We start from the raw sequence: 13,808 nt of genomic DNA, 5'->3' as shown, positions 1-13,808 counted from the left end.
TAATAAAGGTTACCCTAGTTTCTTAGACACTAGACATCATTCACAAAAAGAGAACTGCTTTTGAAAGGGATGTATTTGCACTGGAAAGAATAGTTTTCTACTTCTAATTATAAATGATTTATTGGTGAAAGCAAAACAACAGCCTGTCTGAGAGGCACTTCTATGAGCATCCTCACGTGTGATTTGCAAGGCTGAAGAAGAGGGAAAAATGCCTCATTTGTACCAATGGTGAGAAAACACCAAAAGTACAAAGCAGGTTTCCAAAAATCATACTCATAACCAAAGACAATAATAAAGCGATGTGTTGACATATACCCTATAAGTCTTCCTCCATAAATAGTTCATAGAAATTTTGTAATTTCTGTAAATGCATCCTATAATAATTTTACATCTTGCTTTTTTTTACATTTAATATCAAGTAGATTTCTAAAGGGCAATTATTTGAAAATTATCTCAAATACGTGGGGAAATATACATCAAATGAAAAAATGCAGTGAGCGAGAGATATCATGAAGCGCCTCAAATATTTCTCATCTCATTGGAGAAAAACAAACATGTTCTCATTTAGAATGAGTGGGAGTTACCAAACTAATTTAGGCCTCTATATTTAACTTCTAGTCAAAATAGGTAGCTCTATCTAGCAACACTATTATGGGGAACAAAAGAAAAAATTAACTCTCTAAATTTGCAGTAGGGTCTTTTCTTCAGAAGTACCAAATCCCATCTATTACGAGCTCCATGCTTCAGGCCTAAAATGGATCTCCCTGAAGCAATGACAGAATTTTTGCCATGTGACTAGGATATAAACACCACTGTGGTTGCACAGTGAGACATATGCTCTAAAGAAAACTGGTTCAAAAAGGCAAGTGGGTTTCTACAGAATAAATGAGAGCCCTGTCAATGGCTTCATCTTCAGGGCTTTGTGTCTGTGCTTGTGTGGTGGCTCTTGTTTCATGTATGGATGATGGTGGCACACAGTTTTCATAATTCCTTAATGAACTGCTATAAATTTGTTTTTGGTATTCTAGAGAGTCCTAACTTCAGCTTCTGGGCAATGCTGAGGAGGCACCCTATATTCTAGACTTACCTTTTGCAAGGTGTACTCTCAGCATTGTGGGCGATTTCCATGGGAGAATATTCTATTTAAAGAACTACTGTCCCAGCATAAAACAAAAAATCATTTATGAAGATGCAGGAGACTTGGAAAGCTCTCAATTATGTTTGCACAAGCACAATGTCACAGCCTCCTTTCCCCACTCCACAAGGGAGTCAGGAAGAGAGTACTCAGCTGTGAGAAAAGACATACAGAAGAATTCATGTAGTCATGAGAGTGAGGACATGGCTGATCCCCCAAGGAGGATGTGTCATACACTTCATGAGCCCAAGAGTGTGCTGTAGGGTCTGAAGGGCAAGATGCTGGTTCACTGATGTAAAGGAGAGGGAAAAAAGCTTCAACCAACTAGAAAAACAGTCTCCATGCATGCTATTTTTGATTTCAAACACAGGTATCAATTCCTTCTCTCAGAGAGTCCATTTTAAAATAGGATATGTTTTTAAAGGAATATTTAAAGGACACATTAAAATTTATTTAAAAAACTTTTCAAAAGAAACAAAAGGTATGAATTTTATTTAATCCTTGAGGAAATGGTTCTTTTCTCATCCACATAAATCATTCATTTTGTTTTTCTTTATCTCCTTTATTAATCTACATTAGAAAAATAAACTTTTCATACACTAAGAACAAGGAAACCACTCTCAATTGACAAAATGTACCAATCCAACACAATGATTACTTTCACCTTTAATTTACAGGCAGCCAGATTCAAAATCCTTAAAGTTGCTTAAACTTAAAAATAACAGTGACAACCTAAAAGGTATAATGTTGATTGGAACAGACATTTAAATTGGAAAATTGATGATTTTCCATTTCCAATTAAATCTCTAGATAGAAATGAAAAAAATTAAAAATCGTATTTAAGAAAAGCCAAATCTTGGGTTTTCTGAAACATTTTAAGGATGTTTCAGCAGAAAAAAACAAAGGCTCTCACAATTGTGTAGCTGCCTGGATTAGGTGGGTATCCTGATCAAGGAGATGGGGGATGATTTGGCTTCAGTATTCCAATGATAAAGTTTATAATGAGAATAACATGTTGCTACAAAATCCAGTCTCTTCCTCAGATGCCTTCCACAGAGGGCAGGAAGCTTTGTCAGTTTTGTTTGCTGATGATGCCTGGTTCCGCCAACAAATAACACCTGTCACATGGTGGGTAGTCAATATACATTTGTTGAATAAATACGAAAAAAAGAAATGTACAGTATGTTTGTGAAGCCAACTGTGTATGCATTGCTATTGAGGTACACAGAGTCTTTGTTTTAAATTTGAGAATGAGGACTTTCAATGGAATTTATCTATAAAAATGAAAGAAAGACATTACTGTCTGGACTTTTGTACAGCAAGAGAAGAAAAACCACTAGCAAAGAGCCAACTCACCTGATAGGCCTGGATCAAGCATGCAGCTGTGGAGAACACCCCTGGGACTCTAACTCCGGCACTCTGCAAGCTGGGTACTTGGGCAGGACAGCAGCAGCACTCATGAAGTGGGCAGCACCTGTTGGTGAGGGCTGATCACATAGATTCTCTCATCCCAGCCTTACAGTCAGTCCTTCAGGTACATACTTTTTCTGACTTTGCTGATGAGGAAACTATGTACAGAGGTTACACAGCTTAACAAAGGGCTCTCACCTAATGAACAATGAAATGGGATTTTAGCCTTTCTTTGCATCTGGTCTTAGAGCCAATACCCAAGAAGCACTGTACTGTATGCATTGTCTCAGAGAAACTTACTCTTCCTGGGCCTCAGTCTTTAAAAGGTGGGCAGTTGACTTAATAAGAATTAAAGATCAATGATTAAGGTTCAAGGCACTCCAAAATTCTGGTCTTTATTGAAAAGGCTACAGAAGTCTCACCTTAATAATACCCTATAATCTTGATATTCTTGGTTAATTAAACATTGGAAATCAATTTCATAGTAATTGAGGTCAGAAAAAAGTACTCATGACATTTTAGAATATGATGACAAAGCCATAGATAAATTTCAATGCACCTGTAATTACTGAAAACTGTTACAGCATGCAATGTGTTACCACAACAGCCAGAGAAATACTAATTTACTCAGCCTATTCTTCTAGACCAGTAAACACTAGGATTAAATAGATATTTTCATTGAATTTATTCTACCGTTCATTGCCATTTATAGATAGCTTACTTGTCAAAGATTACTTTCTAATTGTTTTATGTTTCCTAACTAGCCTGCAATACTTCGGCAAGGACTTCAAACAATAGTAGACAGTAGGTGTAAAATAGATGGCTACATTGAATGGATGACTAAAAGGATGCCTCCTAAGTACCTATAACTTGAAATATACATTATTGTGCCTTGCTTTCAATTTGTGATTTTAAAATCTAGAAATCACCTGTTTTATGTAATAATAATAAAATCCTTCTTTGTTGAAAACATGCACAAATAAAATTTACAAGCTCAAAAAATTAAATAGCAGTAACGGTCAAGCTTTCCAACAATAAAATACATTTTGGTAAGGTTTTCATTTTACAAAAACTCAAAATAGCTTTATGAGTTCATAAAATAATATGATATTTCTCAAGATATTAACATATTCTTATACTGGAAGAGCACAGAATAAAATTTACTTGGAGATTGAGCATTTGCTTCTTTAAAAAATACTTCTTTTAGTATTTTTACTTTAATATCATGAAAGCTACATAATTACATTGATTCATTAACTACTCCAGTAGTTAATTTTTAAAACTTATGATGAATAGTTTTGTTTAAAATATATAACATTGGTAATATGCAAATCTTACTTTGTAATAAAGAAGGGTTTGCATTCCTGATTTTTTTTTCTGATACAACCAGTGACGAAATAACTAATGGTTCCACAGAGGATAAAATGTCTCAAATCTGTTGGTTCTGAAGGTGAAGCGAGATTTTTGTACTGATACCGTGTATCACTGAGATGCCAGGAGGAAATGGAATTAAACTCAGATAGTTCAAATGGAGAGATTTTAATGAAGGGACAACCTACAGAGGTGTCGGCAGGGTCGGGGGGGAATCAGCGAGATATGCTTAGAACCCACCGACTGGCAAACCTCCCCCTAAAGATGGAGAAGGAGGAAGGAGTGTTACTGGAGTGAGAGCTTGAGCCCAGGGGAGGAGGATGGGCTGCTGAGCAGGAGACACCATCCTGAAAGAAGAATCCTCTGCCAGAGGCTTTTCAGGGTCATTTCTTCACACTCTCTGCAGGGAAGCTGGGAGACAGCAGGAAGAAATATCCTAACCTCACTCTCTTCCCTCTACTGGTGCCTTCCATTGGCCAAATCCACCCAGAGGCCAGTTGGTGGCGATCAGCTTCCAGGGGCAAGAGGAGGGAAGAGGAGGGCAGAGACTGGCTCAGGAGTGGGGGAGCATACACATTAGGGGCTCAGTTGTTCAAGTACCTGTCGCTGAGGCCTAATGAGGGTAGGAAGACCGGGCATGCTCCTCTGACCTAATTTCTAAGAAATCTACCAGAAATAACATTTCGGGATTTTTTCATTTAATGAATTTTTAAAAAAATACCCGCCCTCTCAGCCCCATTTCTCATTTATTTACCTCTCTTCAAGTGGTATTTAAATTTCTTCTTTCATTTTCCTTCTGGTAACAAAGAAGTCTGTGGCTCAACAGATGTTTCTCTAAGACCCCATCCTATTAGGTCTCTGAGCTGTGGGAAGTATTTATACAATTGCCTGTGAATACAAGATCCAGGAATTTCCCTAAGATCCCTAACAAAATTGGTGATAAGCAGTCCCACGTTAATCCTGCCACCCACGGATGACAGCACTTACCATTTCTTTGATAAATGCCAAATGCATTTGAAGTACATACCTGAAATATTTGTTTAAATGCTTTCTAATCTATTAATTTTATATATGTGTGAGTCCGTTTTGTATACCTTCTGATTATAGGATAAATGTAAATAAATCCAAAGAGTAATCAAAGCTACCACTTTCAAGAAGCCTTCTTTGTAGAACCGGAAGAGGCTTAAATAGGCTTTTCAGGTATGCATCTCTTATTACCGCTAAACTCCAAGTCCTGCAAGGCAGGCATCATGGGTGGGTCACCTTTACAGTAGGCACAGGCCCTAAAACAGTGACATGCACATTGCAGGCACTCCATAAATGTTTGCTGAATTGGCTAAACCTTGGTTTGTCCCCATAATCAACCACCACAAACAGCACACAGATAATTACTTCTTGGAAAGATTCCAACTAGTGTTTGATGTTACCTATGTGGTTTTTCTCTCAAGATCTCAAGAGCAGCTCTGTAGGATTATATTATTTTCTGTTTTTTTTTTCCTTTGACCTTAATGTCATCTACTTCAATAACAGCTTCATACAAAATTCCTACCAGCACATACCACAGCAGATTCAAGGCCTTGTTTTAAAAATGGTGCCAGCTTCTCTTAATTTGGAAGATATACTGTCTCTCCTGAACATGGACTAAGAAAATGTATAATTTGGTATTAACATAAGAGCTGAAGACACTTTAAATGCATTGTTTCATTTTTATAAGATAAAAAAGATTTTAAGAATCAAAATGTTATCAACAGACCTGTCCTTCATTAAAAAGAAAAACTGCATTTTCCTACATTTTATTAAAGTGTCCAATTACGAACAATTTTGAAATGTAACTTTTAAAAATGTAAACAGCAAAAATGTTGTATTTAAAATAAATCTGGACAGGCAAAAAAAAAAAACAAACCCAGAAGACAGAGTTTTTGGTGAAAGTTAAGATATTTCATCTTTGAACAACTTAGAATCTTTCCTGCATTTTACAGTCTAGTTCCAGGCATTAATTTGAAATAACCTTGAAATCCTAAATCTAACACTCTTTGGAACAAAGTAGCTTTTCTCTTCTGCTTTATGAGCAAATGGACTAAATACTAGGGAATAGTACTGTCTGGGCCTTTGAACCAAGATTGAAAGAGATGAAATCCTATATGATATGTATAAACATTAGAGAATCCATTTTGATTTAATAAAAGGATGAATTTGTTCTATATCCTGTGAGAAAATGGTTCCCTTTTCCTGAAAATGTTATCTCATTCCAACAATAGAGGGTTGGTTTTTTTCCAGGGTGTGGTGTTGGGGGTGGACAGAGTTGCCATGAATATGGCATCTATCAAGACTGCTGTTATATTCAGTTCTCAAAATGCACTGTGGTAGGAAATTCAGAACGCAGTGAGAGAAAATAAATGTTTGACTTCAAAATATAAGGCCACATTTAAAGCAGAAGGTAAAGTATAGAACAGTTAACAGTATAAATTCTTTATCTGCAATCTTGCAGTTCCCTAAATCTCTGTAACACATCACTTTTAAAAGCCTCAGAGAAGTGGTTCTATAATAATTTACCAATTGTTCAACCCCTCAAAAGTCTTAGCAAGTTAAACCTTATAATCTTACATTTTAGAAATGACCCAACTTGATCCTTTTATTCTTCAGAATATCTCTCTGAAATTTTCATTTGTTTTTCATTAATTGATGAATAATGACACATTTTAGGTACCTGTCCAAAAAGAAATGAAATTTTCACTTTCCAGGAACCTAACAAATGAAAAGATAGAAATCAATTCCAACAGAATATTACCAAAGAAATCTTTTAGAATGGACTGTTAAAATTATTTATTTATATTTATCTGGCTCTACTATTTGTGGTACATTTACACTTCAAAGCTAAACCTCAAATAACATCATAGTGAGTGGTTGACTTCATGTTTAACTGAGATCTTGAAGACTGAAAAAGACCATGACAAACACGCATCTATTGTCTTGGCTACTGTATCCGTCTTCATCACCATTCTGATAGTCTGCAATGTATTGCAGCTCACCCTTTGGGAAGGACTAAAGTAGACATCTGTTTGTTCTGCTTGCTCAGCATTCCTACCCTAATTTTCCTTTGGAGAACCCCTTTACTCTAGACCACGTGAAGATAATGCCAAACCCCATTCCAGGGGATACACCTGAATCCAACCTCTGTCATCTAAACAGTGCCTTCTCCACGTTCAGAGAAGAGCAAGCGACTCAAACTGCCCTCATAAGAACAGACCTGGGACTTCTGCTGCAAATATTGAAGAGTAAGTACTCTTTTTTTCTTGCTAGGACTAAGCTGGTAGTACCTTCTACGAGGCTATCGTATGGAAACAACTTGTCTGAAAATGAAGCCACAACTAGAAAACAGATCCTGGTAACCCGGATTGATGGATCCAGCCTACCTTAAATGGCAGGACCTAACCCGAGGCTTTTTGCATCAACCAATAAAGTCCTGAAGCCAGTTTGAGTTGGTTTTGTCACTTGCAGCTAAAAGAATTCTGACTCTAACAATGTGACAATAGCAAAAATAAACATAACTGCTTTTGAGGTTTCTAATGGATTTTCCTCCCTATATACGTGATTTCATTTAATCCTCACAATTCAGAAAAACACATATCTATTAACATTAAATTAATATTCATTATTTTGAACCCATGCTATGTGGATAAGGGATGAGGAAAGCCAAGGGAGTAATGAATGTGAAATCTCTTATATGGGAGGGAAGTGGAGGTTACGTATCTCAGGGCACTTAACAGATATCATCAAATGAAAGAATAAACAGTGTGTGGGAGAGGCAGGAGGTGATTCTTCATCAATTCCTGGATGAAAAATTAGGAGATAATGAACACCGAACAGGCAGCCTAATGAGAATGGCTCAAGCAACAGGACATAGAGAGGGAGTTAGGTTAGACATGGGGTTCTTGGGAGTTTTCACCTCTGGGTGGGTGCAGCTGTTGTCAGTAGGAAAGGGAAAAAGGGCTGAGTTTGGAAGGCAGGGAGGGAGGAGACAGTGTGAGTCAGTGAAAAAGGGCCCTTAGAATGACAAGTCTGGACCACAGAGAGGCTAAGACTGTAAATACAAGTTGGGTAACCACTGGCATACAGATTGCAGTTCAGGCTTGGGCACTGCCCACCAGAGCCTCAGCATGAAGAGAAGACGGGGAGGCTGGCCACTACCTCCCTCTGGGTAATTGTCATCCTGCTTGTGAGCTCCTGAAAACAGGCTCTTTCACTCGCCCCATCTCTTGCTCTTGATTGCAACCCGGCATTCAGAAGGCACCCCGTAAATATCTATGGAGTGACCGACAACACAGCGCCAGGGCACTGAGAAGACCCCAGGGCGCCAGGGACTGGTTCTACAAGGGTGCTCCTCCCGGTCCCCTCCAGCGCGCCGCCAGAGCTGCCAGTCTTGGCCGCTACATGGGATGCAGCCTCATTATTCAGCTCTCACCTCTTAAATTAGTTCATGCTCTCACATTAGGTGTAATCACAGCTTGCAACGCTTTCTGGGGATGTCTCAGAAAGATCTGAGTTGAAAAAATATTTTTGTGTCATTTTAATTTAAAGTAAAATTGCTGCTTCTTCCCCGCCCCTTCCTTTCCTCCTGGCTCACCCAGCGACCCCGGCCGGCCGTGCTCAACGGGGGCGGGGGTCGGAGGTGAGATTTCCTCCACATAATTCCTTAAACAGCTATCAACTAAGTCTCAAAGAAAAAAAAAAGAGATCTAGAAGCAGAGAGACGTGGCTGCTGGCGATCCCAAAGCTGGTGTTCGCGCGTGGGGGAGAGCGTACCCTGGGGGCGGCCGGCAGGCCGGGCCAGAGGCTAGCCCCGAGACCGAGGGCAGGAGCGCTCAGCCGGCGCCCCGCGTCTCTCCAACTCCCGACGCTGCGCTGGCTCCGCTTAGCACGCCAGGATCAAGGTCGCCCGGTGGGGACCGGAGCGCCAGGAGCCTGTGGGAAGTGTTCCAGCCGGCCTCTGCCTGGGATCCGGCGCCGCGTTTCTGCTTTGGACTTGACGGACAGGTCCCCCCACCCTCCCGCCGCCCTACTACCAGCCTGCGTCCATCCTTCAGGGCTACGTCTCCCGCACCCGGGCTGGAACGCCTGGAGCGCGCCCTTCCTCTCCCCATCTTCGCAGCTCTCCTTTCTCCCTGCCACTTGGCAAAGCTGCATTTTGACTTTCACGTTTTGGACTACGTGTGTGTAGTTCCAAGTCCATGCGTGGTACGAAAATCCACTTAGGGTAAAAATTATTCTCGAAAAATCGCCCATCTCAGGATCTGGTGTCTACACTCAAGGCTAGGAGGTGCAGGTACGGGTGCGTAAAGCATGCCGTAAGGGTGAACAGTAAATAAAAAGTACGGATGCAAAATGTAAATTTTAAGTGCAAAATAGAAAAAAAGTACTCGTTGCCGCCCCGCACGCTGGGTTTTAAGGGGCACGAAGGTGGGCCTCGGCTGCTTTTGCTCAGCCCCGCGTCCTCAGCGCCCGGCCCAGTACCCGGTACTCCGTAGGGGTTCAATGATCTCTCCTGAATAAGTGAACAAATTAACAAATGAATGAATGACCTCTCGATCCGACCTCTGCGGCCGGCAGAGCAGTCGCTGCGGGAGGCAGGAGAGAGCGAGAGGCCAAGCTCCACCATCGCGGCCGCCGGCTGGGGCAGAGGGACACGGAGACACCCGGCGCCCCGGCTCCACACCGAGTCCCCGCGGTGAGTGCCGGCCCAGCAGCTCCCGGGCACCACGTGCGCCCACCAGAGCCGCGCAGGCCCCACCCCGCCGCGCGCGCACGCGCCCTGCAGCCCGGCCGCCGGGACCCTGCGCCAGGCTCGCCCAGCGCGCCGGCTGCCCTCGCGCCCGCGCCCGCTGGGGGGCGCTCCCCTCCCACCCGGCGCGCCCACAAGCGGGCGGGCGACTCGCAGCCTCCAGCTCCCGACCCCGGTGCGCGCAGCCTCCTACCTGAGGGCCGACGAGCGGGGGCGGGCAGGAGGGCCGAGGGAGGCGGAACAGGATCGAGGCGCGAGGCGGCAGACGAGAAAGCGAGCGGCCGATGCGACTCTCCGTGCGCCGACGCGGGCGCGCGCCCGCGCTCCCCGCCCGCGCTCCCTTCGTCGACTCCCGGCTAGAGCCCAACCCTGCTGCCGCGCGCCGCCCGCCTCGCCGCGCCTAATAACAACGGCGCCCGGGGTCAGGTGGCCGAGCGCGGACAGCGCCGCCATTGGCTCGGTGGGGAGCGCGGCGCGTCAGGATTGGCTGGGGGGCGTGGCCTCGGCCGGGGCGGGGGCATGGCCTCGGAGGGAGGCGGGCCGGGAGGCGGCGGGGGCGGGGCCAGGCCGAGGTCCGCGCCTTTGTGCCCGGCGCGCGCTCTCCGCCCGCTCCGGCTGCAGCGCCGGCTGCATCAATAATTCAGAGCGGCGGCGGCGGCGGCAGCGGCGGGTGCGGGCAGGAGGCGGCGGCAGCAGCGGGACCGAGCAGCAGCGGCTATGCATCCAAGTGCGGCTGGTCAGCCGCGGCACCCCTGAGGCCCGGGCGGGGCTCCGGGAACACAGCGCGGAGGGGACGCTAGTCCCGGAGTGCGAGGAAGAGGTGTAGCGTCCAGAGCGGCGGCGGCTGAGCTGCGCACGGAGCTGAGGAGGGGGCTTCGGAGCGGGACTGGGACGGGGGGGGCGGCTGGCGCGAGCAGCCCTGGGGGTGGGGGGCGGGGTGGGCGCCGGCGGCGCGATGCTGGGCGTCCTGGAGCTGCTGCTGCTGGGGGCTGCGTGGCTGGCGGGTCCGGCCCGCGGGCAGAATGAGACGGAGCCCATCGTGCTGGAGGGCAAGTGCCTGGTGGTGTGCGACTCCAACCCCACGTCCGACCCCACGGGCACTGCCCTGGGCATCTCTGTGCGCTCCGGCAGCGCCAAGGTGGCTTTCTCTGCCATCAGGAGCACCAACCACGAGCCGTCCGAGATGAGTAATCGCACCATGATCATCTACTTCGACCAGGTGAGTGCTCCTTCCTCCCGCGGCTTGCAGATTGGGCTGGTGAGGGAGGGATGGATGGAAGACCGATGTCCGGTCCTCTCCAAGGGCTCTGCGGAGGCGCGGGGACGACAGTCCGGGACCGATTCCTGCCCACTCCCCTTCGTTCCGGTCTCGTTATAGGTACTAGTGAACATTGGGAACAACTTTGATTCAGAACGCAGCACTTTCATCGCCCCGCGCAAAGGGATCTACAGTTTTAACTTCCACGTGGTAAAAGTCTACAACAGACAGACCATCCAGGTCAGCCGACGCCTCGGGCCGGGCCCTGGCCCCATAGGGGGGTTACTGGCCGCAGGGGTGCTCGGGCTGTCCGGAGGTGGTAGGCAGAAGTGGCAGCTGCATGTACTTCGGGCTGCTTGGAGGGACAGATAGCGGGTCCTCTCAGTTCTGTGGCTTCAACTGTCCTCTGCTTTCCCTGTCTCTGGCTCTTGGGATCCAGCCCCATCCCCCGAGAGACAGAATTTTCTGCTTCTGACTTCCGGGTCCCTCCGAAGGGTTCCCTGGATTGCAGGGACTTCCTTGTAACGGCTGTTGTTAGCGCCCCAGACAGCTGCCGCTTGGGGAGCCTTCCCGGACTCCCCAGGAAGCACCGTCGACAGTACACCCCACCCCTTGCCCCGACTCAGAAGCCTGCGATGCGGCTTGTGTGCTTGTCTTCAGCACCACGGACGGGGCCCCCGTTTTCTCCCAAGTGTCCCCAGTCCCCACCCTGTGCGGACTCTGGGTTTTTGAGCTAGCAGCATTTAGCCCCGGAGGGTGAGGGGTGGAGAGAGAAGGGAGGGAGGCGGCGTAGTGCTACTCTCTCCCGGCTCCAGCCGTGTCCCAGCAATCACTCGCCGGCTCTCCGGGTCCCCAAAGATGTCCAGGTTTCCCTTGGGCGCCGAGAGAGGTGGGTCGCACAGCTGGGGAGAGGGCGCGAGGCCCTTGGCTGACGGTGCCACTGCAGGGGCAAAACCAGGCGGTGGCGGGCGCGGCTGGATGGGGGCGGGAATTGAGCCCGTGGTTTGGGGAGGAAATACATTGTGCCCCTCGGTGCGAGATTTCTAATCAGAAATCACAGTGGCTTCTCTACTGTGTCCTGGCAGCTGAGTCCAGGAGGGATCAGGAGCTTTTTGTTTATTCGTTTTTGTTTTTCCGGTAGCGCCAGAAGGAGCCTGAGTTGCTGGGGTTTTTTTGTTTGTTGTTTGTTTTTTGAGGCTGAGGGGAAACGGGAGAGAGGTCAAAGGTCTCAGGGCGCTAGAGCCACCTCATGGGTTTATTAAATTGGATCACAGAGCACAGTCGAGATTCGCTTGGCGCGCTCATTTGAGAAACTGGAATAAGAGCAACTCCCGTTTTGGGGACAGACCCTTCCTGTCACCCAGATGTGTGGTCTTTCGCCCCACTGGAGCCTCAGCAGTAAGCTGCAAAGCCCCTTTTCCTCCATTCACCCCCCCTCCCACCCCCCACCTCTCCGTGCTTCCAGGCCTTACAGGCTGTTAGCCAAGCAGGGAGGAGGTTCGCTCCACCGCGGCTTCGGTGCCGGCCTTAGGTTGCGCCTCTGAAGCAGGCCTTTCTCTTTCTCAGGTGAGCCTCATGCTAAACGGGTGGCCGGTGATTTCAGCCTTCGCTGGTGACCAGGACGTGACCCGGGAGGCCGCCAGCAACGGAGTCCTAATCCAAATGGAAAAAGGCGACCGAGCATACCTCAAGCTGGAGCGGGGAAACTTGATGGGGGGCTGGAAGTACTCGACCTTCTCCGGATTCCTCGTGTTTCCTCTCTGACTGGCTCGTAGCCGGAAGGGAGGCAGGGAGAGGGCGAAGGCAGGAAGGGGAGTGAGAAAGAGGCTGAAATTAAGAGGGCGAGAAAGCAGCACGACTTGAAACTTCCTACATGTTCTCTAACTGTATCTGGGTTAAAAGGTGCGCGCCAGCTGTGGGACAACTTTGTCCATTTCCTTATTAGGAGAAATAAATTTCACTTAGCTCTGCGCACTCCCATTTCCAAAAACAAACTCGCCTCCCCCATTCCAGTTGCAGTAATCAAGAAAGAGACTGCCTTGTCATTGTTTCTTGTCCCCCAACTTCATGTTTCCTGCAATTTATTTAAAGAAACTTTGTATTTCACTACATAATCTGAAATCTTTCTCCCTAGCCCCCTCTGAATCCTTCTGCCTACTGAAATCTGATATATTACCCGCCCCCAACCTTTTTTTTTTTTTTTTTTCCAGTTTGGAAAGGGGTAAGGTTTTTTTTGTTGTTGTTTTGTTTTGGATGGGGAAGGTAGTTTTCATTTGGCAAGTGTTGCTCTTCTTAAAACACTGTTCAAGTTAATTAGCTGAAGATACTTAGTATCCTCGGCTGCTTGTTAGCAGAGAAAGGACTCACCTTAGTGGTGACTGGTTTAAAAAATATAAATATATATCATTTGTACACGAAGAACTCTTCCCAGTGGAAACTGGCTGTGTTTCCGTATTTCTATGTCCTATTCGGAGTGATCGTGAAATCTAAGGCTGCTTGATGTTCTGATGCTTGTCAATGCCGTCGTGCTCTGTGGCTCCACGAAACGCCAAGGAGCTTCTTCCGGACGCTTCCTCTTCCTCTGTAACATACGTGTGAATAGCCAAGGTTTAATTTTGCTTTAATCTAATAAAGTCGAAGTGGGACTTTTATTTTTCTGAAACAGCTTTCTAAAATCCACATCTTCCCCAGCTGCGAGGTTGGGGGTCTGGGGTGCCAAAGGGCGAGGTTCCGAAAGGCAGGAGACTTGGGGGAACGCAACCATAGAAAGGCCTGGGCGCGAGGGCTTCCTCGCAAAGCCGGCCTTGCGCTCCTTCCTGCGCCAGGCCGGGGACCAGCACTGCATTCGCCTGTGT

The 13,808-nt window shown here is 46.6% G+C and overlaps 1 protein-coding gene and 1 long non-coding RNA gene across 10 annotated transcripts in view; one reads left to right on the top strand and one right to left on the bottom strand.

The window, feature by feature from the left end:
* The window catches only part of LOC129015798 (uncharacterized), a 67,206-nt gene extending 57,130 nt beyond the window's left edge, over window positions 1-10,076 (bottom strand). For 3 of the 9 annotated variants that reach the window (XR_008494663.2, XR_010124437.1, XR_010124436.1), the window contains exons 1-4: window positions 9,889-10,066; window positions 6,521-6,623; window positions 4,671-4,779; window positions 2,492-2,703 (exon numbers count right to left, since the gene is read on the bottom strand). This is a non-coding gene — a long non-coding RNA (uncharacterized LOC129015798). Of the gene's footprint in view, window positions 1-2,491; window positions 2,744-4,670; window positions 4,805-6,520; window positions 6,624-8,378; window positions 8,455-9,888 lie in introns of all 9 variants that reach the window. The other 6 variants (XR_010124434.1, XR_008494666.2, XR_008494664.2 and 3 more) reach the window with 6 other exon arrangements.
* A 212-nt stretch (window positions 10,077-10,288) lies between these two features.
* On the top strand, window positions 10,289-13,604 carry CBLN1 (cerebellin 1 precursor). Its single transcript, XM_054455188.2, has 3 exons — window positions 10,289-10,914; window positions 11,074-11,193; window positions 12,520-13,604. Exons 1-3 carry the CDS (start codon window positions 10,651-10,653, stop codon window positions 12,715-12,717), a joined length of 582 nt encoding a protein of 193 aa, XP_054311163.1. The 5' UTR covers window positions 10,289-10,650; the 3' UTR covers window positions 12,718-13,604.
* The last annotated feature ends 204 nt before the right edge of the window (window positions 13,605-13,808 follow it).

Source organism: Pongo pygmaeus, chromosome 18, assembly GCF_028885625.2.
Source record: "Pongo pygmaeus isolate AG05252 chromosome 18, NHGRI_mPonPyg2-v2.0_pri, whole genome shotgun sequence".
Lineage (NCBI taxonomy): Eukaryota > Metazoa > Chordata > Mammalia > Primates > Hominidae > Pongo > Pongo pygmaeus.
Note: the sequence above shows the minus strand (reverse complement) of the source record. Positions and strands in the feature narration are given on the sequence as shown.